The sequence below is a fragment of the Melanerpes formicivorus genome, unplaced genomic scaffold, assembly GCF_026170545.1.
Source record: "Melanerpes formicivorus ecotype bairdi unplaced genomic scaffold, bMelFor1.0.p_v2 SCAF_65, whole genome shotgun sequence".
NCBI classification, from domain to species: Eukaryota; Metazoa; Chordata; class Aves; order Piciformes; family Picidae; genus Melanerpes; species Melanerpes formicivorus.
The window spans coordinates 2,451,682-2,478,052 of record NW_027142417.1 but is presented as its reverse complement, the minus strand read 5'-3'; the positions used below and the strand labels follow the sequence as shown (position 1 = coordinate 2,478,052).

General features: G+C 51.3%; 1 protein-coding gene across 2 annotated transcripts in view; it reads left to right on the top strand.

Annotated features, from left to right (window-relative positions):
- The first annotated feature begins 228 nt into the window (after positions 1-228).
- PDE7A (phosphodiesterase 7A) overlaps positions 229-26,371 on the top strand; it is a 51,101-nt gene continuing 24,958 nt past the window's right edge. For both annotated transcript variants that reach the window (XM_068162487.1, XM_068162486.1), the window contains exon 1: positions 229-528. In XM_068162487.1, coding sequence (XP_068018588.1) covers positions 391-528 — 138 coding nt within the window. In that variant the 5' untranslated portion in view covers positions 229-390. The remainder of the gene's footprint in view (positions 529-26,371) is intronic.

Genomic DNA, 26,371 nt, shown 5'->3' with positions numbered 1-26,371 from the left:
GGCCTCGCCTCCATGCGCGGCGCCGGGCAGCGGGGCTGACAGCGGCTCCCGCCGGCAGCAGCGAGGCTGAGGAAGCGGCCGCGGCCCCGGGCTCCGGGCCGGCACTCGCCGCCTCGGGCGCTGACAGAGGCGTCCCGCTCCGCCGCCTCCCCCTCGCTCCCGGCGGCGGTTCCCGCCAGGCTTTGGCGGCGGAGGACAAAGGCCCGGGGCCCGGCGCGGCCCGGCCCGACCCCCCGGGGGGTGTGGGGGCGGTGAGGAGGCGCCGGGCCCCGCGGGGGTTTTGCGGCGGGGTTCCCCCCGCCGCCCCGCTGCGGCGAGCCCTGCGCGGGCAGGTGCGGCGGCGGGTGAGGCCGCTGCCCTGCGGCGGCTCGGCGCACGGAGGCTTCTTCAATGGAAGTATGTTACCAGCTGCCGGTGCTGCCGCTGGACAGGCCGGTGCCGCAGCACGTCCTCAGCCGCAGAGGGGCCATCAGCTTCAGCTCCAGCTCCGCGCTCTTCGGCTGCCCCAACCCCCGGCAGCTCTCGCAGGTAAGAACCGTCACCGGGCCCGCCGGAGGGCTCTGCGCCGGAGGGCTCTGCGCCGGGCTCGGCGTCCCCTGCCGTCCCCCGCCCGGGCAGGTGTCTGCGGCCAGCCCTCGCCGTGCCGCTGCCGGGCACCGGGGTCTGCTTTCGGTGCCGGCGGGCAGCCGGCGGTACCGGGGCCGTGCGGCGGGGGTGGGCTGGCGGCAGAGCAGCCCCGGGGGGCGAGCGGCCTGGCTGCTTCTCCGGCCGAGCATTCCCTGCCTGCTAGCAGGTACCAGTGGCGGTGACGAGAAAATGCCACATTTTATGGCTTTATGGCTAGTTATCATCGAGGTTATCTTTTAGCATCGGTTGTAATGCGAGCGGTGAACACCTTGGGGTTTATTTCCGCAGCCGGCGAATTATTTCTTCTGTGATCGTGAAACTAGGGCTGTTTTCCAGCTTTTTAGCTCGGGCTTTCTTCGAAGGGTCTAAGTTTCCTACAGGGTTGCCAAAAGCTGCAGTGACTTTACTGAAATAATGAACATGCATTGCAGTGTTTTATTTGGGATGCTAAGCTGGTTCTCCCTCCAACTATTAAGACTTGGCAATCGCTCTCGAAAGAGACAAAGATCCTTGGCTTTCCCCATTTCCACGGTATTGTTCCCTGCCCACATTACATCAGTCACAAGATGAGCTACTCTGTATTTTGTTTCATCTGGTCGTGGTGGAAATACTACCGAGAGAAAAAAAAGGTCATTAGAACTGTTGGGAGAAAAGGGAGGTTTTCCTTCGGAAGGCTGCCCTGAATTTCTGAGCATGGCTCAGAGTGGTTTCCCAGCAAACAGGGATGAAATTGTTTTCTGGCTTGGAGAGAATTTGGAATGGTGGTGGGAAGGATGTGTTGGGGTGGGAAACCAGCCCGTTTGGGCTTCCAGGGGTTTTCTGTAGCGTTAGGGTTGAGATGTCTGAGTGCTCTGAAGTATGCTGTCCTCAGAAGCTGTTGTCTTCACTCTTGCCGTGTGTAATGGTCACTTCTTACCGTGTGCGTTTATTTGGATATCTTGTGAAGCTGTTTGTCTTTTTCGCGGGGACAGGCTGAGAAATTTGGGCTTCTTCAGCCTGGAGGAGAGAAGGCTCAGGGAAGACCTTAGAGCAGCCTGCCAGTATTCGAAGGTGGCTACAGGGAAGCTGGAGAGGGGCTTTTGACAAAGGCATGGAGTGACAGGATGAGAGGGAGTGGCTTCAAACTCTTCCCCATGAGGGTGATGAGGCACTGGAACAAGTTGTCCAGAGAAGTTGTGGAGGCTTCAGCCTTGGAGGTGTTCAGAGGCAGATTGGATGGTGACTTGAGCAACCTGGTCTAGTGGGAGGTGTCCCTGATGATCTTTAAGGTCCCTTCCAAGCCACTGTGTGATTCATGACTTGCTTTGCTTCGTGTGTAGAGCATGCAGAGCTGAGTCTCTTCTGGCTCTGTCCCTGGTTTGGTAGCAGTGAAGCTCAGTGTGTGTGCATTAGATGTGTATGTTTGGGAAGGAAGCATCAACACAGTACAGTGTTAATTACCAGGCATTTTAATGTGTATGGAAATAATCATTAGCCAGCAAATGAAGATGAACATATGTTGGCAACCCTCCCTCCCCTGGCTATGACTAAGAGCTGACAAAAACTTTGGGTTTGTGACAAATCCGTTTGCCACCGAGCGACCGGGACGGGACACTTGCCCTCTGTCCTGCTCGATCCCAGCTGCACTTGGCCGTGGTAGAAAGCTTCTGAAGAGTCCACCCTGGTTTAGCACCTTTTGTCCCGTGCACCTGAGAGGAGAGTCTGGCTGGAAGCATTCTCTGGGAGCAGGAGCGGGCAGAGCGGTCAAGGTGATCGGTGGTGTTTGTTCCTGCCCCGCGTGGGCTCTGGAGCAGGTGACGCAGGGAGCCTGGGCAAGCTTATCAAATTCAAGACAGGGTTGACATTTAAGGCTGGGGTTTTGTGGTTGGGTTTTTTTTTGCTCCAACTTTCAAGCTCCTCAATAGATTCCTTGTTTTCTGACCAATGTGGTGCAGGTGTATTGGAATGAGTCACAGGGAGAGGTGCTTGAATTCTTGTGGGGGGGAAAAAAGTGAAGACTTCTAAGTGTGCTTGAGCAAGTGGTGTGTGGCCACTGAGTTCAGTCACAGAAGCATTAAGGTAGGAAAAGACCTCCAAGATTATCAAGCCCAACCCTTAACCCAGCACTGCCAGGTCACAACTAAACCGTGTTCCTCAGCACTGCATTTACATGGCTTTTAAATCCCACCAAGGATGGGGGCCCTGCCACTGCCCTGGGCAGCCTGGCCCTGGGCTTAACCACTGTGAATAAATTGTTCCTTGTGTCCTAAACCTACCCTGATGCAACTTGAGGCCGTTTCTTCTTGTCCTATTAAGTGTTCTTTGGGAGAAGAGACCAACCCTTGTTTGCCTCCAACCTCCTCAGGGAGCTGTAGAGAGCCAGAAGGTCTCCCCTCAGCCTCCTTTTCTCCAGCCTGAGGAACCCCAGTTCCCTCAGCTGCTCCTCACAAGACCTGTGCTCTGGACTCTCCACCAGCTTCATTGCCCTGCTCCAGCCACTCACTGGTCCTTCTTGGAGTGAAGGACCGAATGAAATGAATGCCTTAATATGAGCTAATTGGGATATTTAAGTGAGGAAGTCTTTGCTAATAGCAGCCAGCAGATCAGAGTGTTTTGCTGTCTTCACTTTTTTCTTCTTCCTTGAAGTCTCCTGCAGACAAAAGGAGCAAAGCTGGAGATGGGTGTTACCAAACTCAAGAAGCTGCTCTGTGCAGCCAGTGGTTTGCAGTTCATATACATCTGGCAGACTTTTCTTCTCTTAAGGTCCCTTCCAACCCAAACCATTCTGTGGTGGTGAAAGTATTTTACATGAGAAGCTCACATGAGACACCGCATGCTACATTAGACAGCATTTAACTGTGGCAGCGCTAAGCGGGCAAATCGTTCTCCCTCTGTTCAGAGAGATGTTACGTTGATGGTTCAAGCTAACGCCTTGCTGAAGTTCCACTGAATGGGTGCTACAAGCACCGTGTGTTGCTTTTCAAACCTTAAATGAAGTGGTGCTGAAAATGACCTGGAGAGTTCTGGTCGGCTCCTCTCAGCGCCGGGAAGGATAAATTGTACTTAGACAGTTATTAGGGGATGTGTGTCTAATCTGTTTGCTTAATTAAGATCCATCCTTACAAGAGCTGCCATGACTCCGTTGAAGGTTAAATTCCTGACATTGGGCTTTCAGTGTTGTCATTTCCTTTGTGCCATCTCTGGTGCTTTGCTGATTCAGTTCACCAAACCCGCAGAGGTGTAACTCAAGCAGGGAACTGGGGAGCTGCCTGCAGTGTCTTCGGATGGAGCAGGCTGAGGGAAGTTTGTTGGAACTCGTTTAAGAGCAAAGCTGCTGCCACTCGGCTTTTGAAACCCACCAAAGCCTCTCATAATAGAAATTCCCCAGTCTCAGAGGACAGAAGTTCTTAGTAGTGCTTAACTCGGCTTGTCAGGAGCGAGTTCCTTCCTGATACCGAATTGAGATCTTCCTTGTGGTGATTTACACCTGCTCCTACCCTCAGTAGACGGAGAGAAAAGCTTACTGCTGCTCTCTCTGCGGTTTCGTGTATGAATGCTTTCCCTGTGGCCTCTTTCCTTCGATTCCAAAGCGTTAGCAACAAGAATAAGCAAAGTGACATCTGTTACCTGGAGGTAATTTGTGATATTTATTGTTCGGGTCCAGCCGAGTGAAAAGCTGCTGTTGTACAGGTTCGTACAATCGGTGGAGTTAATCATTGTCTTGGAGCATGAAATAACTTTGAAACGCTGGTGTTAAAAGCTGGTTTTAAGGGCACTTGAAGGGGTAACTGCTGAAATGGCTGGGACGTTTCCTGCTGGTGGGGTGGCATTTGGGTTCACTGGGAGATCAAGTGGATGCTAAGTGGTACCTTGGATCCTACCTTGAGGGTGCTCATTCCAGATGTTGCAAAACAATGGTTTGCAAATGAAAGCTGAGCTTGCAGAGGACACTTTGGGGATTCTTGGCCTCATCGACTTGGTTTTCCCCCACTTCTGTTAACAGTAATAAAAAGTTTCTAGCCCTGTACTTCAGTGTGCAAATCTTAGTCTGATTAAGGGTATGGAATGAAAACCACTTTACAGACATGGCTGCAAGCACTTCTAGGTTGTGCCCTGCATGACACTTCTCCCCCAAAGGGAACTGGGAGGAACATATCACACAGAGTAAGATCGTGCACATGGAGTCCTAGACTTGAGTTGAAGAGGCTGCAGTGGGGAAACAGTCACTGAGAGCAGCTGGGGGAGCCTCAGGTTGGATTCCTCAGGCACACACTGCCTCTGAAAACTTGAATCCCCAGCATCCCCCCAGTGCTTTGGCCCCTTCTTGCTGGGTGCTCCTCTTCTCAGTCACTCTCACCTGGTGTCACCCAAACAAGTGTGGCTCTGTGTGTAGCAGCACCAGACCTAGGCGGTGCGGGGTGTGTGTGTGCTCTGAGGATAGACACAGGTCTGTAATCCCACACTTGCACCTCTTTGCTAGGAGAAGTGTTGGCCTGACCTATTTTTCCTTTGCAGCTGCTTGTTTCTGCTTCTGCATTTTCTTCTTAGTTGTGTCAACTTCTTTTTCTTTTTGCTCAGGTTATTTTTCAGCCCTGGCTGACTCACGGCACAGCTTCGCTGTCAGTTAGGGGGAAGCTGTGCAGCACAGTGCTAGACCAGGAGGAACAAGCAGTGGGGAGGCAGAAGGAATGCCTTAGGTTGGCCCTGCTATTGTGGAGCCTCCTAAACCCCTTCCTCTCCTTATCCACTGGGCTTCCTAACTCGTCTTCACCTTGCTAATCCTCTCCATCTCAGGTGCTGGCTCTTTTATTAGCTTTCCCCTGCTGTTTCCCATATCTCTGCTGCATGAATAATTAACAAGTTAAAATAATGAAATAATTTTCCTGCTGTGATTCCTAGCCTCTGGAATTAATTCTGTGTGTTGTTGCTATGCTTGCCATTCCCTTCATCTTGTGTTTATTGTGTCTGGCTGCTGAGATTGCATCTATTCAGATGAGAGGCAGAGCCTGACTCCGCGCTCGGCACGGACAGGTTCTGGTCGGGGCTCTCCAGCACTACAGTCATTCTCTGTCTCAGTTCATTTTGCAAATGCTCTCTGACTTTTATGACCAATTAACTTTCTCATGTCTCCTAGTGCAAAGCACCATTGCTCCTCTCATTCTGCAGAAAGTCGTAGCAGCTTATTGCATGCCCTGTAATTGCCTGTGGAAGGTGTAAGCAGAATAATAGTTCAAAGTCCTCATTAATTTGTCTTAACTCACCAGAAATCAATTCTTCTTTGTCCTGATTGTGGAAGAGTGTGTTTTGTGCTTGCTATGAACCTCGGTTTTTTGATGCTGTCTTTAGAGAGATAGGTTTGAAAAGGCAGAGTGTACCAATGGGGAGGCCCCTCCAGTAAGGAAGGTGCTGGCAAGCCTGCACTCTTGTGTGGGAGCCTGTCCCTAGCAGTGAGTGTCCCCCAAACAGTTTGTTTCCTTGGCCACATGATGTGCCAGGTCTTCTTCCAGAGGAGGCCAAGAAGATGGTCAGAGGGTTGGAGCTGAGGGAAAGGTTCAGCTCTGCAGGAGGAGCAGCAAATACAAGCACATGCTTGGTGTGTTCATGCCCACGAGTCGTAGGACCAGGAACTGAAGCTAGACCTCTCCAATTGCTGTTGGGTGTTGTGCAGAGAAAGCCTCAGAGGCTGACTGGGAGGATTGTGCTGGGTTAGATGTGAATCTCTCCTCAGTTTGTTCTGATTATGTCATTAGCAAGTCGCTGCGGTGTAAATAAGCGCCCTGTGGAATCCAGGCAGGCAGCCTGCCAGAGACCAAGGCTTTCCTTGCAAACATGCAGCTCTGGATTGAAGAGTTGGTTGGGGAATTGTTTGTTTGTGTGCTCGCATCCTAGATGGATTGGGAAGGAATTTGCAGCCAAATGTTTTGTGTTCTTTCTGGGTGGATATAAATCTGTGGCTGTAACCTCCCCTTCCCTGCCCTCCTCCCTTCCAGCCCCTGCAACATCAGCCTCACTCCTCTTTCCCTCCCCCCTCGCCTAGCTTTGTACACCTGTGATACAGCCGCCTGATTTATTGTCTTCCTGACCACACTCCCACAATAATTAAAGCTAAAGAGATTCCTGGAGTCTGCTTCTCATCCTGAGGTAGAAGGCAAATTGTTTCCTCATCTCCTTGCTGGAAGCACGGAGGAGCCCAAATTTGCAGCAGTCCCTTCTCTGCCTGCCCCATCATCTTTGTGCTGCAGAGAGAGTCATGGAGAGAGCTCTTTATTAGCAGAACATGTTACTCTTTCTCCCACTCCTTGCTGCCAGCTGCTATGTGGAGAGAAGAAGGCTTTTGCCTCTCCCAGTGACTTTTTGGTTTACTGCTATGATTTTGTTCCATAGCAAGCGGAGCTGGAGCTCCTCTCACTGCTAAGGCTGCATGTTCATACATAGGAAACACAGCCCGCTGCCCACTTCAGGGCAAGGGGTCAACTCTACCCCAAGGGGGGAAAAAACACATCAAAGGAAGAGATAACAGATACAGGAACCTGTTCCAAGGCTGTGAGGGAAAGCTTGAGACCTCAGCAGGAGGCTCAGCCCTGGAACGGGGGAGGTTTGGTGCTCTCTTACCTGGTGGTTCATAGCTGGCTTAGAAATGGAGGTAGGTGTGAGGGTGGGATGCTAGCAGTAGGTGATTTCCATCTGGATCAGAAAAGGTTAACACACTAAGTGCTCTGGGCTTAATAGCATTGCCTGGTAGTGGAGGGGCCCTGGCTGTGGTGGCCTGTGGTGGTTCATGCTTTGTGTTCCAAAAAAGGAGGCTGATTCTCTTCCGAATAGCTTCAGAAGTATCTTTGTCACTTACGATCTGCATCAAAAGCAGCCTGGCCGGCAGGTCGAGAGAGGTGATGCTGCCACTTTGCTCAGACCTCACCTGCAGTACTGCCTGATTCTCTGAGTTTGTTTGCAGCCTACCATAAGTGAAGGCCAGAAGTTAAATGTAGTCCTAAAATACCTAAGCTTTTCCTCCAGGGAATGTATTTGGCTTCTCTCTGGGATCTGTACTGAGTTTCAGGCTCTTCTAAAGAGGAAAGGCTTCATCCAGGAGTGCCCAGTGGTTGAAGCTAAGGTTACCTTGGGGTTCTGCTTTTCTGTGGGATGTTATGGCTGCTGAAGCTGAGGCTGAGAGAGATGTTTTCAGTCTTAAAGTTGGTTGAAGTTCTTCACCTAAGAAACTTTTGGTGGGCTGGACTGTGAGGGAACTAATCTGCTGTGCACTCCAAGGCTAAGCCATGTTCACGAGCTTTTGGGGAAAGATGATTTGGGAGGATTAGGGGAGAAGTTATTCCTCATGATTGGTTGACTAGGGAGGAAAGACTCTTAGGACTAAGGAAGTTTAAAGCTTTGTTTCTATAGCCTTAATACTGTTGTGTTCATATGGGGTGGAGGAAAGAGAATCATAGAATGGGCTGGCTTGGAAAGGACCTCCAAAGGTCATCCAGTCCAACCCCCTGCAGTCAGCAGGGACATCCTCCACTAGAGCAGGTTCTTCAGAGCCCTGTCCAGCCTGACCTTGACTATCTCCAGGGATGGAGCCTCACCACCTCCCTGGGCAACCTGCTGCAGTGTTGCAGCAGCCTCCTGGTGCAGAACTTGTTCCTCACATCCCATCTCAATCTGCCCTGCTCTCATTTCAAACCATTGCCTCTTGTCCTATCACTGCAGGCCTTTGGGAACAGTCCCTTTGCAGCCTCCTTGTAGACCTCCTTCAGGTACTGGATGGCTGCTCTAAGGTCTCCCTGGAGCCTTCTCTTCTCCAGGCTGAACACTCCCATCTCCCTCAGCCTGTCCTCATAGCAGGACTGCTTCAGCCCCATGATCATCCTTGTGGCCTCCTCTGGACCTGCTCCATCAGCTCCATGTCTATCCTGTGTTGAGGATGCTCCAGAGGTGATTGTCTTGAAACCACTCTGGGGGCCAAGAGGTCAATTTTTTGTCTTATGCTGAATGTGGCAAGGGATCTGATTAGCATAGGAGGAGGCAGACATCGAGGGATGCATCTTAAGCTTATTTCTCAATGTAACAGCACAAGTGACAGAAGGTCTTTAGCACTCCTCACGTTAAGGTGGCTCAAGTTGTGCTGCTTCTGTTTTGATGGTTCCAAGTTGTGGGGTTGGTGTTTTTGCTGTTTTAATAGTCCCTGGAAAATGGGAAGGCAATTCCTTTCATTCTGCCTTGTGTGGCACTGCTGCACTCTGTGCCTGGGGAGGCACAGGGGTGGCTGAGCATCCCTGGCTGGAGCTGCAGTCTGTATTGTTAATGTTCATTTAACCAGCAGCTCTTCTTTCCCCAGGTGTTTTGTTTCGTGGCTGCAGCCACAGTGCCAAGGCATTTTTGGTGTTAAATGTGAGCAGGCTTGTTTGCACTGTAATCACTTTTAGCTGCCTATCTTCTCCTCTTGTGCTGACATTTGCACTCCTCTGACCCTGCAGAAAGCCCTTTCCTTTCTGGAGCAGTAGTTTCCTGCTGATTTGGCGCTCCCTGGCCTGCTTGTGGGATCTGAGGAGCCTTGGTGCAAGGGAAGGAGCAGGGACGTGCCGGCAGAGGCAGCACCACGTGTGGCAACACTGACTCAAGTTGTTGCCTCTGCAGTTGGAGGACTGTCCAGAACAGCTGACAACTGTGTGGAATTGTTTCTCTTTCTCCCCAAACAAGAGTGGGCTGAATAATTCCCTGGTGTTCCTCAAGTTCACCCATGCACTGGGTTCTGCTCTTCACTTAGGAAGCAGCCTTGGGCCTCCCTCCCTGTCCTCCCAGTGTCTTTCATACATCAGTAGTCACAGAACTTCCAGATCTGTAATTTCATCTTTGTTTGAGTCCACACTTCCAGGCTTGTCAGATGTTGGACAGAGTGAACTTGGTAGGCTCTGCAGAGGAATCTGCCCTGGCTCATGATAGGAGGAGTTCCAGCAAGGCCAAGTGCCAGCTCCTCCACTTGGGCCAGAGCCCTGTGACCGTTTCCAGGCTTGGGGCAGAGTGTCTGGAAACTGCCCAGTGGAAGAGGACCTGGAGGTGTTGATTGGTAGGAGCCAGCAGTGTTCACAGGTGGCCAGGAAGGCCACCATCATCCTGGCTTGCATCAGAAATGGTGTGGCCAGCAGGACTGTGGCAGGGACTGTCCTCCTGTACTGGACACTGGTGAAGCCACACTGTGAATCCTGTGTTCAGTTTTGGGCCCCTGGCTACAAGAAGGACATTGAGAGGCTGGAGTGGGTCCAGAGCAGGGCAGTGAAGCTGGGGAAGGGTCTGGAGAACAGGGCTGGGGAGGAGCAGCTGAGGGAGCTGGGGGTGTAGAGTGTGGAGAGGAGGCTGAGGGGAGTCTTCATTCTCTGCAATGACCTGAAAAGAGGTTGGAATCAGGTAGGGGTTGGTCTCTTCTCCCGTGGAACAAGCCATAGGACAAGAGGAAACAGCCTCAATTGTGCAGGGGAGGCTGCAGTTGGACATGAGGAACAATTTACTCACTGAAAGAGCAGTGAAGCCCTGGGCCAGGTGGCCCAGGGCAGTGGTTGAGTCCCCATCCCTGAAGTGTTCAGAGGCTGTGTAGCTGTGGTGCTGAGGGACAGGATTTAGTGGTGACTGTTCAGCTGTGGGCTAAGGGTTGGACTGTGGTTCTCTGGTAACAAGACCAAGGGTGGCTGTTAACCGTTGAACAGAGGCTTGCTGGGGTTCCAGGGCCAGGGACTCTGGAGTCCTCCCTCCTTTCTGAACTGCAAGCCATCCAGTTTGGAAATCTGGGTTAACAGAGATCTCCAAACCATGGGTTCTTTTTTCCCTCTCTTTCCTGTCATGTGTATGAACAGAACACTTAGAATTGACCTACAAATGAAAGGTGGCTCTCAGGTGTCACTGGAAGCCACTTGCCTTCCTGTGCTTGCTGCTGTGAGCAGCTCAGCTTGCTGCAGCTCAGCTGTGGAATGTCAGAACCTCAGCATCAATCCTGTCTTTTGTCTTTGGAGAATTGCTCAGGCTTGCTTGAGTGTGTGGAGGTGTGTGTGCAGAGGGAGAGATGAGAATCAGTGTATAGATAGCTCTGCAAGTGTGGTAGCTGAGTGAGGGCATGGTGGGTGCTGCCCAGAGTCAGCAAACGGCGTTCTGCCCCTTGACTCTGCTCAGACCTCATCTGCCTCCAGTTCTGGTGTCCCCAGCATAAGGACACAGAGCTGTTGGAGTGAGTTCAGAGGAGACCACAAAGATGATGCAAGGGCTGGAGCAGCTCTGCTGTGAGGACAGGTTGGGGGAGCTGGGGGTGTTCAGCCTAGGGAAGAGAAGACCCCAGGGGGACTTAGAGCTGCTTTCCAGTGCCTGAAGGGATCCTGCAGGAAGGCTTTGGAGGGACTTTCCATAAGGGTGTCCAGAGAGGGCAAGAGGGAATGGTTTGGAGCTGAGGCAGAGCAGGGTTAGGCTGGAGCTGAGGAAGAAGCTCTCCAGTATGAGGGTGGTGAGACTCTGGCACAGGCTGCCCAGGGAGGCTGTGGCTGCCTCCTGCCTGGGGGTGTTCAGGGCCAGGCTGGATGAGGTCTTGGCTGGCAGAGAGGTTGGAGTAGAGGTTCTCTGAGGTCCCTTCCAACCTGAACCGTTCTGGGATTCCATTCATTGCACCTGTTGCTACCATGCTGACCTTCAGTGTCCAGCAAGGCTTTAGAAGCACTTGCTCAGGAGGAGCAGCAGGCAAGGACACTTTCCACTGGGGCTGAGTGCCTCAGGATGAGGCCAGGTTGGGGTTGTTCTCTATAGCCCTTTGTTCCCCTCCTTTGTCCAGATTCCTGGTTGTTAGCTGTCTCCTCCGAAGTGCTGAGCTTGCCCTGCAGCACATCTCAGGCCCAGGACAGCCACCCCTAGCTCTGTGGAGCTGCCAAGCCCAGGCTGCTTGCGTTGTCCAAATCCCTGTGTGCACAGCCGGTCACTGCCCGGCTCTGTGGAGCTCAGCAGAGCACACAGCATGCTGAGCACCTTGACTGCCTGAGCTCTTCTCAGTCCCAGCCTGAAGGGCAGAGGTGTTCAGGGGTGGGTTAGTTAGGTGGGGGCTGTGTGGACCTCAGCCCCTCTCCCTGGAGGAGTGCCTGGAGGGAATTTGGATGCCAGATACCGGTCTGCCCAGTGCAGCACCATGAGAACATTCCTGGGAGCCTTCAACGTGCAGCAGATAAGATAGGTGCTGCTGATAGGTTTCCTGCATTGTGACAGAGGAGAAGCTGCAGCAGTAAATGTCTTGGTCTCCATTTCAGCATGCTGGGAGAAGGTGGTGGGTAGCAGATGATGGTTCTGCAGATGAAGTGAAACTGAGGATGGGACAAGTGATGTGTGCACAAGGTGAAGGTCTGACCTGAAGCTTGCTTCGTAGTGTTTGTGAGAGCAGGCAGGGGCTGACTGGAGTCATGGAATCAGAGTCCTTGTGGTTGGAAAAGACCTTTTAAGATCATCCAGTCCAGCCCTGCTGCCAAGCCTGGTGCTAAGCCACAGCCCTCAGCGCCTCCAGGGGGGGGATTCAGCCTCCTCCCTGTGCCAGGTTTGAGAACCCTTGCAGTCAGGTTTCTTCTGATGTCCAACCTAAACCTCCCCTGCTGCAGCTCGAGGCCGTCTGCTCTCGTCTTGTCACTAGTTCCCAAGACTGAAAGCAGTCAGAGTTGTGACATCAGTGCCTTCTGGGGCCTGGCCCCTGGGAGAAGCTGCTGATCAGATAACTTGTGTCAAGTGCCTGCTGGCAGAACGTTGCCTCTTCCTTTTGTTCTGGGAGCAGAGTGGGGTTGGTGAATGCACACATTGATCCCCATCTCTCCCACCTGCTACAGCCTGCTTTGTGGCATGGCTTTCTCCACGTCCCTGCGGGGTGGCCCAGGCCCAGATACAGCCTCTTGAACTCTCTCTGGAAGCTTCAGCAGTCTCTATGGAGCCTGGTGCTTCTCTTGACTCAGAGTGTTAATGACAGAGTTTGGAAGTGGAGCTAATGCAGGGCTTGGCTAGTGAGGTTTGAAGCAGATCTCTGCTTTTTATGAATTCCTCTGACTTCATTGCCTCGGGAGAAAGGAGGCAGCAGCTCTGGCCAGGAGAGAAAGCTGTGGGCACCTAGGCTGGTGTGTGTTGTCACACAGTGGTACTTCCATGCAGAGACATTCTTTGGCTGTGGGCTGTGCTGCTGCTTCTCTGCAGGGGATGAAAAAAGATCGTGCTGCAGGGAGTATGACAGTGCCTACACAATACAGAGCAGCCTCCAGTGAGGCAGGAGTTGCTGAGTTACGGTTTCCAACATCGAGCTGGCTCCTCAGCCCCTTCTGCAGTGGCTCTGGATCAATTTTCACACCCTTGTTGAAACCGTGGAGTGGCCTCTGGTGCTGCCAGAGCGGGGAGACAGCTCTCACTCTTCTGTTGCAGGAGGTCTTTTAAACCTCTCCTGGGGCCTCCCAAGGCTGTGAAGTGCTTGGTGTCCATCTGCTGAGTGGTGCTGCCTGGGAGATGATAGGATGATGTGTGCTCCCAGTCTGGGGCTTCCTGTGCTGCTGGTTTGCCTTGGAGCTCCAGCAGCTGCACAGCCCTGCCTCTGGACTGTGGGCTGCTTCTCTGGAGTTCTCAGCATAGGGGAGAGGTGGAACTGCTGGAGCAGGACCAGGGGGAGCCACAACAGTGATGGGAGGGTTGGAAGCTCTCTGCTGTGAGACCAGGCTGAGAGAGTTGGGATTGTTCAACCCGGAGGGAAGAAGGCTCCAGGGAGACTATTGTAGCCTTTCAGTACCTAAAGTGGGCTTCCAGGAAGCTGGAGAGGGACTTCTTACAAGGCTTGTAGTGATAGGGTGAGAGGGAATGGTTTGAAGCTTGTGGAGGGCAGATTGAAGCTGGAGATTAGGAAGAAATCCTTTAGAGTGAGGGTGGTGAGACACTGGCACAGGCTGCCCAGGGAGATTGTGGATGCCCTCTCCATGGAAGCATTCAAGGTTGGACAGGTTTTTGAGCAAGCTGATTGGGCTGAAGATGTCCCTGCTGACTACAGAAGGGTTGGAACTGGGTGTTCTTTAAGGGCTCTTCCAACCCAAACCATTCTATGTTTCTGTGGTAAACAGTTCCAGGGCAAGGCAGGCAACTGTTGAAGTGGCTTTGAAGTGTTCAGGTGAAGGTGGCAGAAGGCAGGGTGAAAGGCATAGCAGAACCTGTAATTTACAAGGAAAAAAAGCAGTGTGGTGTTCTTGGGTAGATTTTTCAGATGCTTGGGATAGGAGTTCCTCTGTGGTGGTATTTAACAGCTATGCCTGCTTGGGTTTGTCCTTGGATTCCTCGTGAGGGTACAAACAGTGGCCCAGGTGCAGCTGCGGGCTGGTGTCTGTTGCCAGTGGTAAAGGCCCAGGCAAGGTGGATCAATCCATCAGGGGAACACACACTGGCACAAGAAACAATGGTGTTTAAAAAGGGCTTGTGTGGATGGACAAGCTTTGGAATGTGGGATTTTCCAGGTACACTGCTTTAAATTGTCCTGCAGAGCCAAAATGATGGCCAGAGGAGGTCTTGCAGGTGTGGAGGAGTCCCAAGTGCTCTGAGAGCGACCCTTGAGGCCCCGGGGCACAGGTGAATTCTGTCACTGAGGTTCTCAGGACTTTGATTCCCCGAGGCAGACAGCCCAGTGTGTCTCTCAAGATGCCTTGCCATGTCCCAGTCCACACACCACCACCTGGAGGGCTGCTCTCCAGGCTGCCAGCCCACTCTGTGGTGTGTATCTCTGAAGGCAGCCGCCACCCCCGAGCCTGTGAACATCTGCAGGGACCACATTACACCAATGTGCTGGCACCAGGGGGGGTTCCTCCCACACCCTCAGATGAAGCTGGTGTGGCTGCTCTGTTCTGCATCAGCTTTGGCTGGCCATCCTGAGGTCTGGAGAAGAGGGGGCTGAGGGGAGGCCTTATCGCTCTCTATGGCTACCTGAAGGGAGGTTGGAGCAAGGAGGGGGCAGCCTCTGCTCCTTAGTGGCAAGCAGTGGGACAAGAGGAAATGGTTTCAAGCTGCACCAGGGGAGGTTCAGGCTGGATATTTCTTCACTGGAAGGGTTCTCAACCACTGGAACAGACTGCCCAGGGCAGTGCTGAAGTGCCCATCCCTGGAGGTGTTCAAGCAGCCTGTGGGTATGGTGCTTAGGGATATGGTTTAGTGATGCTGTGATTTGTCTTTGGAATTGCTATCAGTTAATTAAGAGCCTGTGGTGAGGAAAGTGTGGTTGTAAGAAACTGAACAGGAAGAAGGGAAGCTGAAGCAGCTGTTTAGTTCCCTTCTGGAAGATGAGACCTGCAGAATGTGTTTCAGTACTGGGTCTCTCCCTGCAAACTGGTTTGTCAGGGTATGCAGATGAAGTGAAAGATAAAGGTCATTTTCTTCTGAAGGGAACTTGCAGCCTGGGTTTTGGTGGATCTGTGTTGTCCTTTGTAAGTGGCTTTATAGGTAATCCCAGCTGCCTTGGTGTTGCCTGGAAGACAGGCATGGCTGTGCACTGGAAGCTCCCAGAGCAGCTCTCCAGGAGCTGTGTTTATCTGTACCTGCCAATGGGAACAGCCCCAGCTGCACTTGAATAGTTTTTACTATCTCAAGAGTTTCCAGATTCACAGGAGCTGGAGAAATCCTTTCCTAAAAGAAGGAATGTCTTGGAAGTGAGCTTCCTTCCAAGTTCACCCTTCCAGCAGCATGATCCCTCCATGAGGGATAGGATTGACTTCAAGGATTGCATTTAGAAACTGTCTCCTGGCAAATCCAGGTTGGTTTGTGTTCTCTTGCTTTCATTCAAGCCCAGCAGGTGAGGCAGAATGATGAGAGCTGCTGGAATCCACAGAGGTTTTTATCCCCAGGCTTTTGTTCCTGTTTGTGGAGGGCTTTAAAGCTAAGAGAGCAATCTCTTGTTAGTTTGGTGTTTGGGTGTTGGTTTTAATCCAGCCCCTCTTCTTTCAGCTCGCCTCTACAGATTGCCTGTTCTCATTAGCTCTGAAGGGTTCATCCCAGTTCTCAGTATTTCTGTGACAGTAACTTTGCTGAGGCCACATCTGCAATATTGTGTCTGCTTCTGGGCTCCTCACTTCAAGAACCACCTCAGGGAACTGCTTGAAAGAGCCCAGCACAGAGCCACCAAGATGCTGCAGGCAGTGGAAGATCTCCCTGTGAGGACAGGCTGAGGGAGCTGGGGCTCAGCAGCTTGGAGCAGAGGAGCCTGAGGGCTGCCCTCATACCTGTTGGTAAAGATGTGCAGGGCAGTGTGGGAAGGACAGAGCCAGGCTCTGCTCAGGGATGTCCAAGGACAGGACAGGGGGCATCAGAGACAAGCTGGAGCAGAGGAGGTACCACGGGAACAGGAGGAGAAACTTCTTTCTCTGTGAGAGTGCTGGAGCCCTGGAGCAGGCTGCCCCAGAGAGGTTGTGGAGTCTCCTTCTCTGGAGACATTCCAAACCCACCTGGAAGCATTCCTGGCTGATCCTTCTCTGGCAGGGGGGTTGGTCTGGATGATCTTTCCAGGGCTCTTCCAACCCCTAACATTCTGTGATGTTTTTCTGTTGGTGGAGAAAGCAGAAGGGAAAGTCTCTTAGTGCCTTGGAGTGACAAATGTTGCTGGAGGTTGCACTGTAGAACTGGTGACTGATCATTACATTTTCAGGAGGCTTTAGCTTGCTGTACCAGGTTTTTATCTCTGGGTTCTAACCAAGTGTGTTATTCTGCTGGGGCTTTGGCATGGGTCGGTGCTGCTCCTGAAAGCAGCTTCCTCTTAGGGATTTCTGAGAGAGTTTGAGGGTCTGCTGTTTTGGGGATGGCTGGGGGGCAGAAGGAGCCTCACCACCGCGTGCCTGACTGCCTTTCTTCTCTGCTGTTAGGAGTGACTTGTGTGGCTTAATGAGTTTTGGTTCCACTGACAGACAGACTGTTCTTTTGCCAGCACAATAGAGAACCTCATGTAAAGTCAGCAGCACACAGCTCCACAATCTGCCATCCTTTCTCTTAGAGAGCTGCCTTGTGACACATGAATTAAGTTGAGGGTTGTTGAAATGCTGTAGAAATCTAGACAGAGGGGCAAGGAACAAAAACATTGGTGGCATGCCTGAGGAGTATTCTGTGGCTTTAGAAAGCACCTAAATCAGGGTACTGCAGATAGCTTTGTCAGGGAACTGGAGATGGCTTTGTCCAGGATACTAAAGGCAGCTTTATCAAGATACCAAGGAGAGCTTTGTCAATTCTGTTACAGATTAAACTGCCTTTAGATGTTGGGAATTAGCCTCTTATATCAGCAGATATAATGGGCCTGGTACTTGATTGATGATAAAGAGAACTCCTAAGCCGTGGCTGTTCAGGGGGCTGTGTAATGCCTGACATCATCTCTGCTTTCTAGCTGCTCTTTTCTGCTCTCTCCTCACCTTAGGATGCTTTCTGTGCTGGACACTCTTTGGTAGCTCTCCTGTCAGTGGTGACCAGAGGTGTAAAACCCCACGTTGCCCTAGCAAGCCAGCTGAGCTCCCTCCTCATCAGCTCCTGCTCTTCCCCCTAACAACTTCTGTCAGGCATGTGGATTGGCACCAGGTCTGCCAAATGGTTAGGAGCAGGACTCCTCTCCCTGCAGTCTCACTGGTGTGAGATTGATTTGGTCTGATGGAATTTGACAATACCTGCAGTTAAAAAAGGAAAAGCAAGAAAGAACCAGTCTCTTACCTGCACTGAAATGCTGCATGAGGGAAATGAGTCACCTCCTGTTCTCCCTTGGAGAAGGTGCTTAGGAGTCTGAGGAGCCTTCTGCACACGTGTGGCAGGCTTTGACATGCAGAGCTTTGCTGCACACATGTAGGCTGCTCCCAGATTCATAACCTTGCTGACTCTCCTGGACTCTATCACACCAAAGGATCTGGGTGCCCAGCACGTGCTGGTTTGCTGGGCACCATCCCAGGTTGCTCTCTGAAAGCTTTGCAGCTATCTGCCAGGCCAGGCTGATAAAGGCAGGGAAATTGGCTAGGTTACTCTTGAAGAACTCTGTCCAAACCGGTGCAGCTCATGCATGTGCTCTTGCATCTGTGTGCCAAAGCAGGAACTGTCAGGCTGGGAGGGAAAACAGTCTCCTTGCTGAGGGAGGCAAGAAGATGTCTGGCTCCCCTGAGAACCACAGGACTGTTTCAGTTGGAAAAGCCCTTTAAGATCATGGAGCCCAACCATGTCCCTCAGCACCACATCTCTGCAGCTTTGAAACACCTCTGAGGATGGGGATTCAACCACCTCCCTGAGCAGTCTGTTCCACTGTTTGAGAACCCTTTCAGAGAAGAATTTTCTTCTAGTATTCCACCTAAACCTCCCTTGGTGCACCTTGAGGCCATTTCCTCTCAACCTGTCACTTGTTACTAGGCAGAAGAGACTGACACCCACCTCAAGCACTTGGTACTTTTCCTTCCCTGCTCTCCTATGCTAATATTTGGTGGGATATGATGGGAAAGAGGGCACAGAAGGATGAGAATAGGGTCTTTAATTACACCTGGAAAATTCTGGTTAGAGGCATGAGGAGCAACTTGTGTAGGAAGCAGTAAAGAAAGGGATTGGTTAATTGTGGCGTGGGCAGGCTGATGTAGAGCCTGGGAAGGAAGGCTGTGCTGTGTATGTCACAGGTTGGCACCTCATGTTCCCTCCCCAGGGCAGCCTGTGGTTCAGGATCCCTGGGGTTGCATTTCTCTTCAGTCAGGCATTGGCACAGGCTGCCCAGGGAGGTGGTGGGGTCCCCATCCCCGGAGGCATTCAAGAACTTGTGGCCATGACACCTGGGGACAGGGTTTAGTGGCCATGGCGGTGTTGGGTTGATGGTTGGACCGGATGATCTTGTAGGTCTTTTCCAACCCAAAGAATTCTCTGCTTCTCTCTCCTATAATCCTTTGTGGGTAGGCTCAGTGCTTCCAGCACTGCTCCCTTCAGAGGCAGTGACATCCATACCCAGGAACTATTTTAAAGCAAGAAGCTGTTCAGTGCTTGCTGTTCATCTTTTGTTCTGATCTTCACTTGGACGTGCTCATCTCAATTTCCACAAGGCTTCAAGTTCCTTCATAAGATGAGAAAGGCTTTAATTATATTGAGGCTTGTGTCTGTCTTCCATCATATGTGGAGAAGTAAGTGACAGCAGATCCTCCTTTCCCTCAGAGAATGGGACGAGCAGTGCTCTGCGCCTTTTGATCTGGAAGCTCCCAGCTCTGACAGAGCCTTGAGGAGCCTGGAATGATGCTACAGTCGTGCAAGTTATTCCTCTTTCTCATCCCTCATTTTCCCAAGTGCCTTTTTGAGGTTGCTTATGTAGCTGAATTGTTTCATCATTCTGCTTTCCAAAATCCCTCTGTGAAATTAGATCACAGCATCCATGAAGAGATGGAGCCAGCACCACAGGCTTTAGCCTCACTGCCTAAGTCAGACAACAGGAATGGAATTGATTGTGTCCTGGTGTTCATAGATTGATAGAAAGGTTTGAGTTGGAAGAGACCTTTAAGATCATCAAGGCCAACCTTCAACCTAACACCACCATGGCTGTTAAACCCTGTCCCCAGGTGCCATGGCCACAGGTTTCCTGAACACCTCCAGGGATGGGGACTCCACCACCTCCCTGGGCAGCCCCTGCCAGTCCCTGACCACTCCTGCAGCAAAGAAACTTTTCCTCATCTCCAACCTAACCCTGCCCTGGTGCCATTCTCAGGCTGCTCCTTCACTTTCTATCTCTTACTGTTAGTATTCTCTGTGCACCAAAACTAAGTCAATCCTGTACCAAGCTGAAATCCAGACTCTTCCCAGAATGAGACCCCCCATTTGGAGGCAAGAGTGGGATCTGGTACAGCAGAATCGTTTGGGTTGGGGAAGGCCTCCCAAGATCACTGAGGCCAAACCGCCGTGCCAGGAAGCGGCCTGGTTCCTGAACACCTGAAATATTCCCTGCAAAGCTCAGCACCATTCGAAGTTTGGGGTTAAAACCGAGAGGTTTTGTGTGCAAACAGAAGACTGCAAGTGAATTAAACCCAAGGCTTCAAGTAATAAATTCACCCCAAGCCGTTAACTGTTGCCTTAATTAGAGCTTCAAAGCGTATGCGAAGATTTTTCCACTCCAGCTTTTCATCACTTCCCCAAGTTCAGCATGCCCTATACAGATGCTTAATTTGTATGCTGGGCCCTGTGATAAAGCTATTTCTGTCGATGAGATTCCAAAATTATAGGCACTGATGTCAATGCAGATGAGGTTAGCCTAATTTGGTCAAGAGAGGGCTACGCCATGCAAAATCTTCTTTACATGGGCACATCAAGGCCAGTGCCAAGACTGACAGGTGTCCAGTGGGTGGCAAGGAGCTTCAGAGAGAAACATTCTTGTTGGTACTGCTACAATTCTTGCTTCTTGAAGACAACAATATAATCATTGTGTGGCTTGCTTTCAGCATCCCTGCGGGCTCGCTGGGGCGCGGGGGAGCTCGCTTTCGCCGATGGAAACCTTTCCCACCCTGTCGAAGGAGCTGTGTTTCCGGGCCGGGTTCTCCAGCTCGCTGGAAGGAGCATCTTCTTGCCTTCCACACTGGAACATTAAATTCAGGGGGTTGCTGCTGTGAAATCCCTGCAAGAAGAAGTATTTCAAAGTGGGTTTTAATTGTAGGAGGCCTTGAAATGTTCTAAATGCCATAGAATGCAGACTGGAGTTGAATGCTGAGAGGCCTGTGTGAGATCTTGTGTGCTGGGGAAGGCTGGGGAAGCATTTTAGTTGCAGTGGAAGGCATCCCTAAACTTTTATCAGCTTTCCACCTTCTTTTTCTGTCAGTTGTGAAGTGTATAAGAAATATATCAATCTATTAGTAGAACAATTCCTTTGTATGCCTGTTGCCATCCTTCCTTCCATGCCTCCCCCTAACAGGGGGCTGCAGCCATGGGGTTGTTTTTTTCCTATTAGTTTTGAGCTTTTAATTCCTCTGCTCCTTTGTCAGCTGCCTCTTAGCACTGATGTATTTAAAACAAAGACCTCTGCCTCTGTGCTCAAAAGAAAGAAACTTCTTGTGCTGAGGTCTCTGTAATGGGGGGCTGAACCTTTTCAGTGCATTTTGGTCTCAAACACAGTAGCCTTTTTCAGTGCAACACCTGCAGGCTGAAGCCACACCACCGCTGAATGGCTCTGGCTGTCACTGGGTCAGCTTTAGCTAGAGTGGGCAAGATGCTGGGTTGAATAGCTGAGGGCTTGGATGAGAAGCCTTTAGATTCATGGGTTGCTTGCACCCAGTGTTAGTGGAAGGCAGTTGCTTCATGCTTCACAAATGTGTGAATGTCTTGGAAAACTCAGGGGTGCATGAAAATACCTTGCTGGCAAGGCGAGGAGGTCTTGCAAGGGCTGGCTTTCTGCTCACCAGCTCTTTAGAGCCTGTCCAGGGCTTACCAGTTCAGCTGAAATTGGTCTGCTTAACCAGTTTTGCTGAAATTGGGCAGCTTAACCTTAGCAGGTGTAGATTTAATTGGGTGTTGGGGAAAGGCATGGAAGGCTCCAAGCGGTTTGTGGCTGTGGTGCACAAGCAAGTGCTGAAAGAAGAGTTGAGTGCAGGTGAGTCTCCAGGTGGATTTCCTCTGGAGAGGACATGGTAGCAGAAAGTGCCTCTGCTAGTGCTGGGGGTGTCTTTTGTCTGGTGTTGGGGTTTTGAGCTTGCACTGATGTTTGAGGTGAAAGGAGCTGAGTGTAGATGGCCAACATACCTTCTCCTCAGCTCTTTTGTACCCCCGGCGCTTCCTGTAGCTGCTCGGGTTTGTGCTTTGCTCTTCTGTGAGACGCTTGGCCATGGGGTGTGTGATCCTTCCCTGGGCTCTGTAGGAACTCTGTGCTGGCTGTTGAAGCTAATTCTTATTTTCATTCACAAATACAATCCTCTATTGATTTGTGAGTTGGATAGCACACGGTGGGACCGGCTTCAGTGTTGGTCCTGTGTAGTCCTTCAGTTCATTTAATGGCAGTGATCACAGGAGATGAAATGAAAACCCTTAGGTGATTTATTTCAGATGCTCTTTTGCCATCTCTGCTTAATTTATTAATGAGACTTCCAGCTTTCCCCTGGAAGTGTAATCTCTTTTGACAACAGAATAGTTCAGTGTAATGGCTGGCAAGGAACCAGAAACAAAGGTTAGTTTATTACAGTCTTGTGAACCTGTTGCATTGTTTTCTGAGCTGTAGCATGTGCCCCTGTGCCTAGGGAGATGCTGAAATGGCTTTCAGCATGCTGGGCTAAGGAGAATGTGCCAGTCCAGAGCCAGGCAGGTGGATGTTTCTTAGGCTTAGAGGGAGGTGAGCTCTCAGCTGTGGGAGATCACCCACAGGCCAGGCAAAAGCTTTTAGTTTGGTTCTGTTCAATCTCTTCAGCTGATTAGCCCACAAAGAGCTACACAGATGATGTCTCATGTCAGAGACCCTCCAGTCTGCTCCTCATCTTTGTATCCTCTGTGGGACTCCCTCCAGTAACTCCTTGTTTCTCTTGAACTGGACACTGTGCTGATCCTGCCAGTTACAAACAAGTTCTGCACCAGGAGGCTGCTGGAACACTGCAACAGGTTGTCCAGGGAGGGACTTGAGGCTCCATCTCTGGAGGTCTTCAAGGCCCTGAGCAGCCTGCCCTAGTGGAGGATGTCCCTGCTGACTGTAGGGGGTTGGACTGGATGACCTTTGGAGATCCCTTCAAACCCAGACCATTCTGTGTTACAGTTGAGGCATGTAGGTTGTTGGCTTCCTTCACAGAGACCAGATCCTTCCTTTGCTAAGGAAAATTCTTCTCCTATCTTACTGAAGACTGAACTGGAAGATCTCTGGAAGTGAAAAGTGATCTTTCAGGGAGTTGCTAAATGCATCTCTCTGCATCTATAGCCTTCCTTGGCTTTGGGAGTCCCTGTTTGGGAGTTTCATAGACTCATAGAATGGTTTAGGTTGGAAGGGACCTTGAAGATTGAGTTCCAGCCCCCATGCCATGGGCAGGGACACCTCCCACTAGAGCAGGCTGCTCAAGGCCTCATCCAACCTGGCCTTGGAGTTCTGAGTTCTTGGTTTAAGCTCGGCCAGCCTTTGGAGCTTAGTTGCAATGAACAGGAATGATGACTTCTGTGTAGTAAAGGAGGTGAATTTTGGAACTGCCTTTAATGTTCATTGCCTGTTGCTTACTAGCTGATGTGTAGCTCGATTACTAAGCAGCTAGAATAGTTGGAATTGATTTTTCCCTGGAGTGCAGCATTCAGTGGTTGGGTTGGGCTGCAGTAATAGCAGCCCACAGTTGTTACAAGAATCCTTCTCACAGATTACCATTTAATTATTCTTTGTTAGTGAAGTCTGCTGGAGAGAGAGATCACACATGATAGATAATGAGGGAGAGAAGCGATGAAAGGATGGAAATGAGTTGAGAGCTGTGGGGTTTGTCACTCCATGCTGATGAGCTGGTAAATGATGGGTTTATTCCTCTGCTGTCTTTACATTTTTAACTTCCCTGGCTGGTCCATAACAAGTCAGAAGTGTAGCCTAGAAATCAGTGTGCCACAAGCTGCCGTTCTCTGCCTGTTCTGTGCCTTTTGAAGGGCAAAGGAGACTCCACGGAGATCTCCTTTCTGGGCCAGGTGTACAAGTGTGTGAAATCAGGTCAGTCTGCAAAGGCAGGGAGATTAGCAGCGGGCCTTGAACTTCTCCATCACCACAGGAGGCTTCATGCAGATCTGAGGAGCCCTGCTGCACTTCAACAGGAGCATCATGATGTCTGAAATACGGTGCTGCCGCCTCAGCTCTGCCTTTCCTGTAGGTGTTAATGAAATGGTTTTTGTGGGGGGGAGCATTTAAAGCCTCTTCAGTAGCTATAGTAGCTGCTGGGGTTTGTAAGGCAACACTGAGTCATTCTTCAGGACTGCTGGAATGGATTTAAAAAGAGAAAGAGAAAAGGATGGGAACAGATGGGGAGTTAGAGATCCACCAGTAAAACTGGGACCTTGCACTTGCTGCCTCAGAGACCAGAGTATGCTGACAGAGGGGAGGGGGCTTCCATGTGCAGCCTTGCAGGTGGCTGGGAGCATCCATGGAAAGAATGGAAATCATGGGGCCCTTGCAAATGATATGTGAATGGAAAGCTGCTCTGAGTCCATAGGAGCTGGGCCCAGGAGATGCCAGTCCCACCATGGTGTCTTCAGCAGATTCCTTAGTGGGACCTGGGTAAGAGCTCTGTCAGCCCCCAGATGCTTTCTGCTGATCAGATCATGAATTCTGGCCTTGGAAGGAATTGCACAGGAAGGTTTACTCAGCAAACACAAGAAAGGTAACAAAACCTGCATTTTGCTGCTCAGATGCATCCCCACTGTCACACAGCATTGAGTTTGCATTGAGGTCCCTGGGAGAGTGCTGTTTGGAAATGGAAAGAGACAGCGAGTGCACTTGGATCTTGGAGCTGATGGCAAGGCCAGAGGAACTAGAGAGTGGCTTGTGTGCTAGCTTGTGAGTGTTAAGGCAAGGTTTCCAGTCCCCATCAAACATGAGATCTCTGCATGCACTGAGAAAATGAGTTCTAGAAAAGCTGAAAAAGAACCTGCTAAAAAGCAGAGAGGGAAGACAGAAGGGAGAAAGTGAAGCAGCCTGAGGAAGGTCTCTGAGTTCTCAGACCAAACATGCAGCTTGTGATAGCTCTTCATGGTGTGGGGAGGTTCTCCAGCCCTCTGATCATCTTTGTGGCCTCTGAACCTGCTCCAGCAGCTCCATGTCCCTCTGGATGCAGTGCTGCAGGTGGGGTCTCAGCAGAGCAGGGGGCAGAATCCCTTCCCTGTCCTGCTCCTCTCCTTGCTTTGGGTGCTTGTAAACCCTCATTAGCTGTGCCACTGTCAGCAGTCCTGCTCATCAAGAATGTTGTTCAAAGCAGTGCTTTCCCCAGAAGCAGCACTTCAGCTTCCTTGCTGAGTTCCCCTGCTTCTCACACTTTTGGGTCTTCCTTTGTCCCCAGCTTTGGAACCCTATGTCCGGAAGTCTCTCCTGCCCCAAGCCACAGCTAAGGCAAGCGGTGCTGGAGTGCTGCTCAGCAGATGGGCAAGGGCTTTCGTTTCTCTCTTCTGGTGTGAAACTGCTGCATGAGACTGTGGCTTTAAGAAGAGCTTCCAGTAAGAGGAGGCTCCTGGGTTACCCCACGTACTACAGGAAGACAAAGGAGGGAAGGGTGGTTCTTTGGTGCCACTGGGTTGCTGGGATAGTGCTGGGTTTCCACATCGGCGGAGAAAAGGTTTGCTCCGTGCAAGCCCAACCCCATGCTCCACAAAGCCCTCCGTGTGTTTGTGAGACATGAAAAGAGAGAAGACTGCTCAGGGATTGAAAATAGTGGTGACAGAGGACAATACTTGACCTTTCAAAGTGTTTCAGGCTATTTGTGTGAGAGTTTTATTTGGAGGAGAGCTCAGGCTCCAAGCAAATCACCTCATTGTCCCTGTTTGTCAGCTCCAGGGGCTTGTTTTCCAGCGTGCTTGCAGTGGCTGCTAACTGGGCTCCTTTCAACAGAAACTGAGCCATGCCGTGTCTAGTGTGTACCAGATGCACTCTAATGCTTGGTAGAGTCCCGGGGGTTGGACCAATTCTGGGTCCTTTTTGTCAGCTTTGCACCTCCTGTAGGCTCCAGTTCAGGAAGCTGGAATGAATGTGGCCTGCAAAGAACCTCTGCTGGTCTTTATACAACACAGGTGTAAAGACCTTGGCAGCAGATGGTTTATCTTCCAACCCATTCTATCAGTCTGGATGTTTTGAAGTCCAGTTCACAGTGGCTCTCCAGGTGGCAGAGACAGAAGCAACTTGTGGGTGTCAGCCCTGGAGAGATCTGCTGGAAACAGGCACTTCACAGCCTGCTGTCCTGAGCTGGCTCTGGTGGTTTGAGTGCTGGTCATAGATTCATAGAATGATTTGGGTTGGAAGGAACCTTGAAGACCATCCAGTTCCAACGCCCTGCCATGGGCAGGGACACCTCCCACCAGCCCAGGCTGCTCAAGGCCTCATCCAGCCTGGCCTTGGACACTTCAGGGAGGGGCAGCCACACCTGTTCCAGAGTCTCACCAGCCTTTTGCTGTATTAAAATCTGTTTCAGGAGCACCTGATGATGCCTTCCATTTCCTTTAGCATTTCTGTGGGGCTGGCTGAGGCTTCACTCCTGCCTGTGCCCTCTGGTTGGAAGAGCTTGGCGGTGAGCGTGGGGCTGGCAGCGGGACGCGGGGCAGCGCCGCTCACGTGGAGCGCATTGCTTGGCCGTCAGCTGACGGCAGCTGCTGGGTGCAGGCAGCCCCTGCCTGCTGCTCCTCAGCCCTCACACTGCTTCCAGCACGGGCTGGGATCGGGGAGGAGATTATGCCTCGGCTCTGTGGCGAGATCCAATGGGAATTGCATTGATCTGGTGCTTAGCTCTGAGCCTTATCAAATGGATTACTGCTAAGGTAGGCCAGGTTGTTGCTCTGCTTCGGCTCACTGGGCTTTCAGGCAGCCTGGGAGGAAACAAGTCATTCAGAACTTCAGCAGTACCTGCTTCTGCTTTTGCTTTTGTTTGGCAACACATCATTAGTCATTAGAGATTGTCTTTGGTAAGTGTTCATCCATGATTTTGTGGCTCTCAACTTCTGCCTGGCCTTGGAGTGTGTTTGTAGCAGGGCCAGTGAGGGGGAGACGGGGAGCAGGGAGCTGAAATGGCTTCTGAATGGCAGGGCTTTGCTAAGGAGAGCTGCAGCTTCCTAGGGCTGGAAAGGCTTCGTGGAAAGAAGG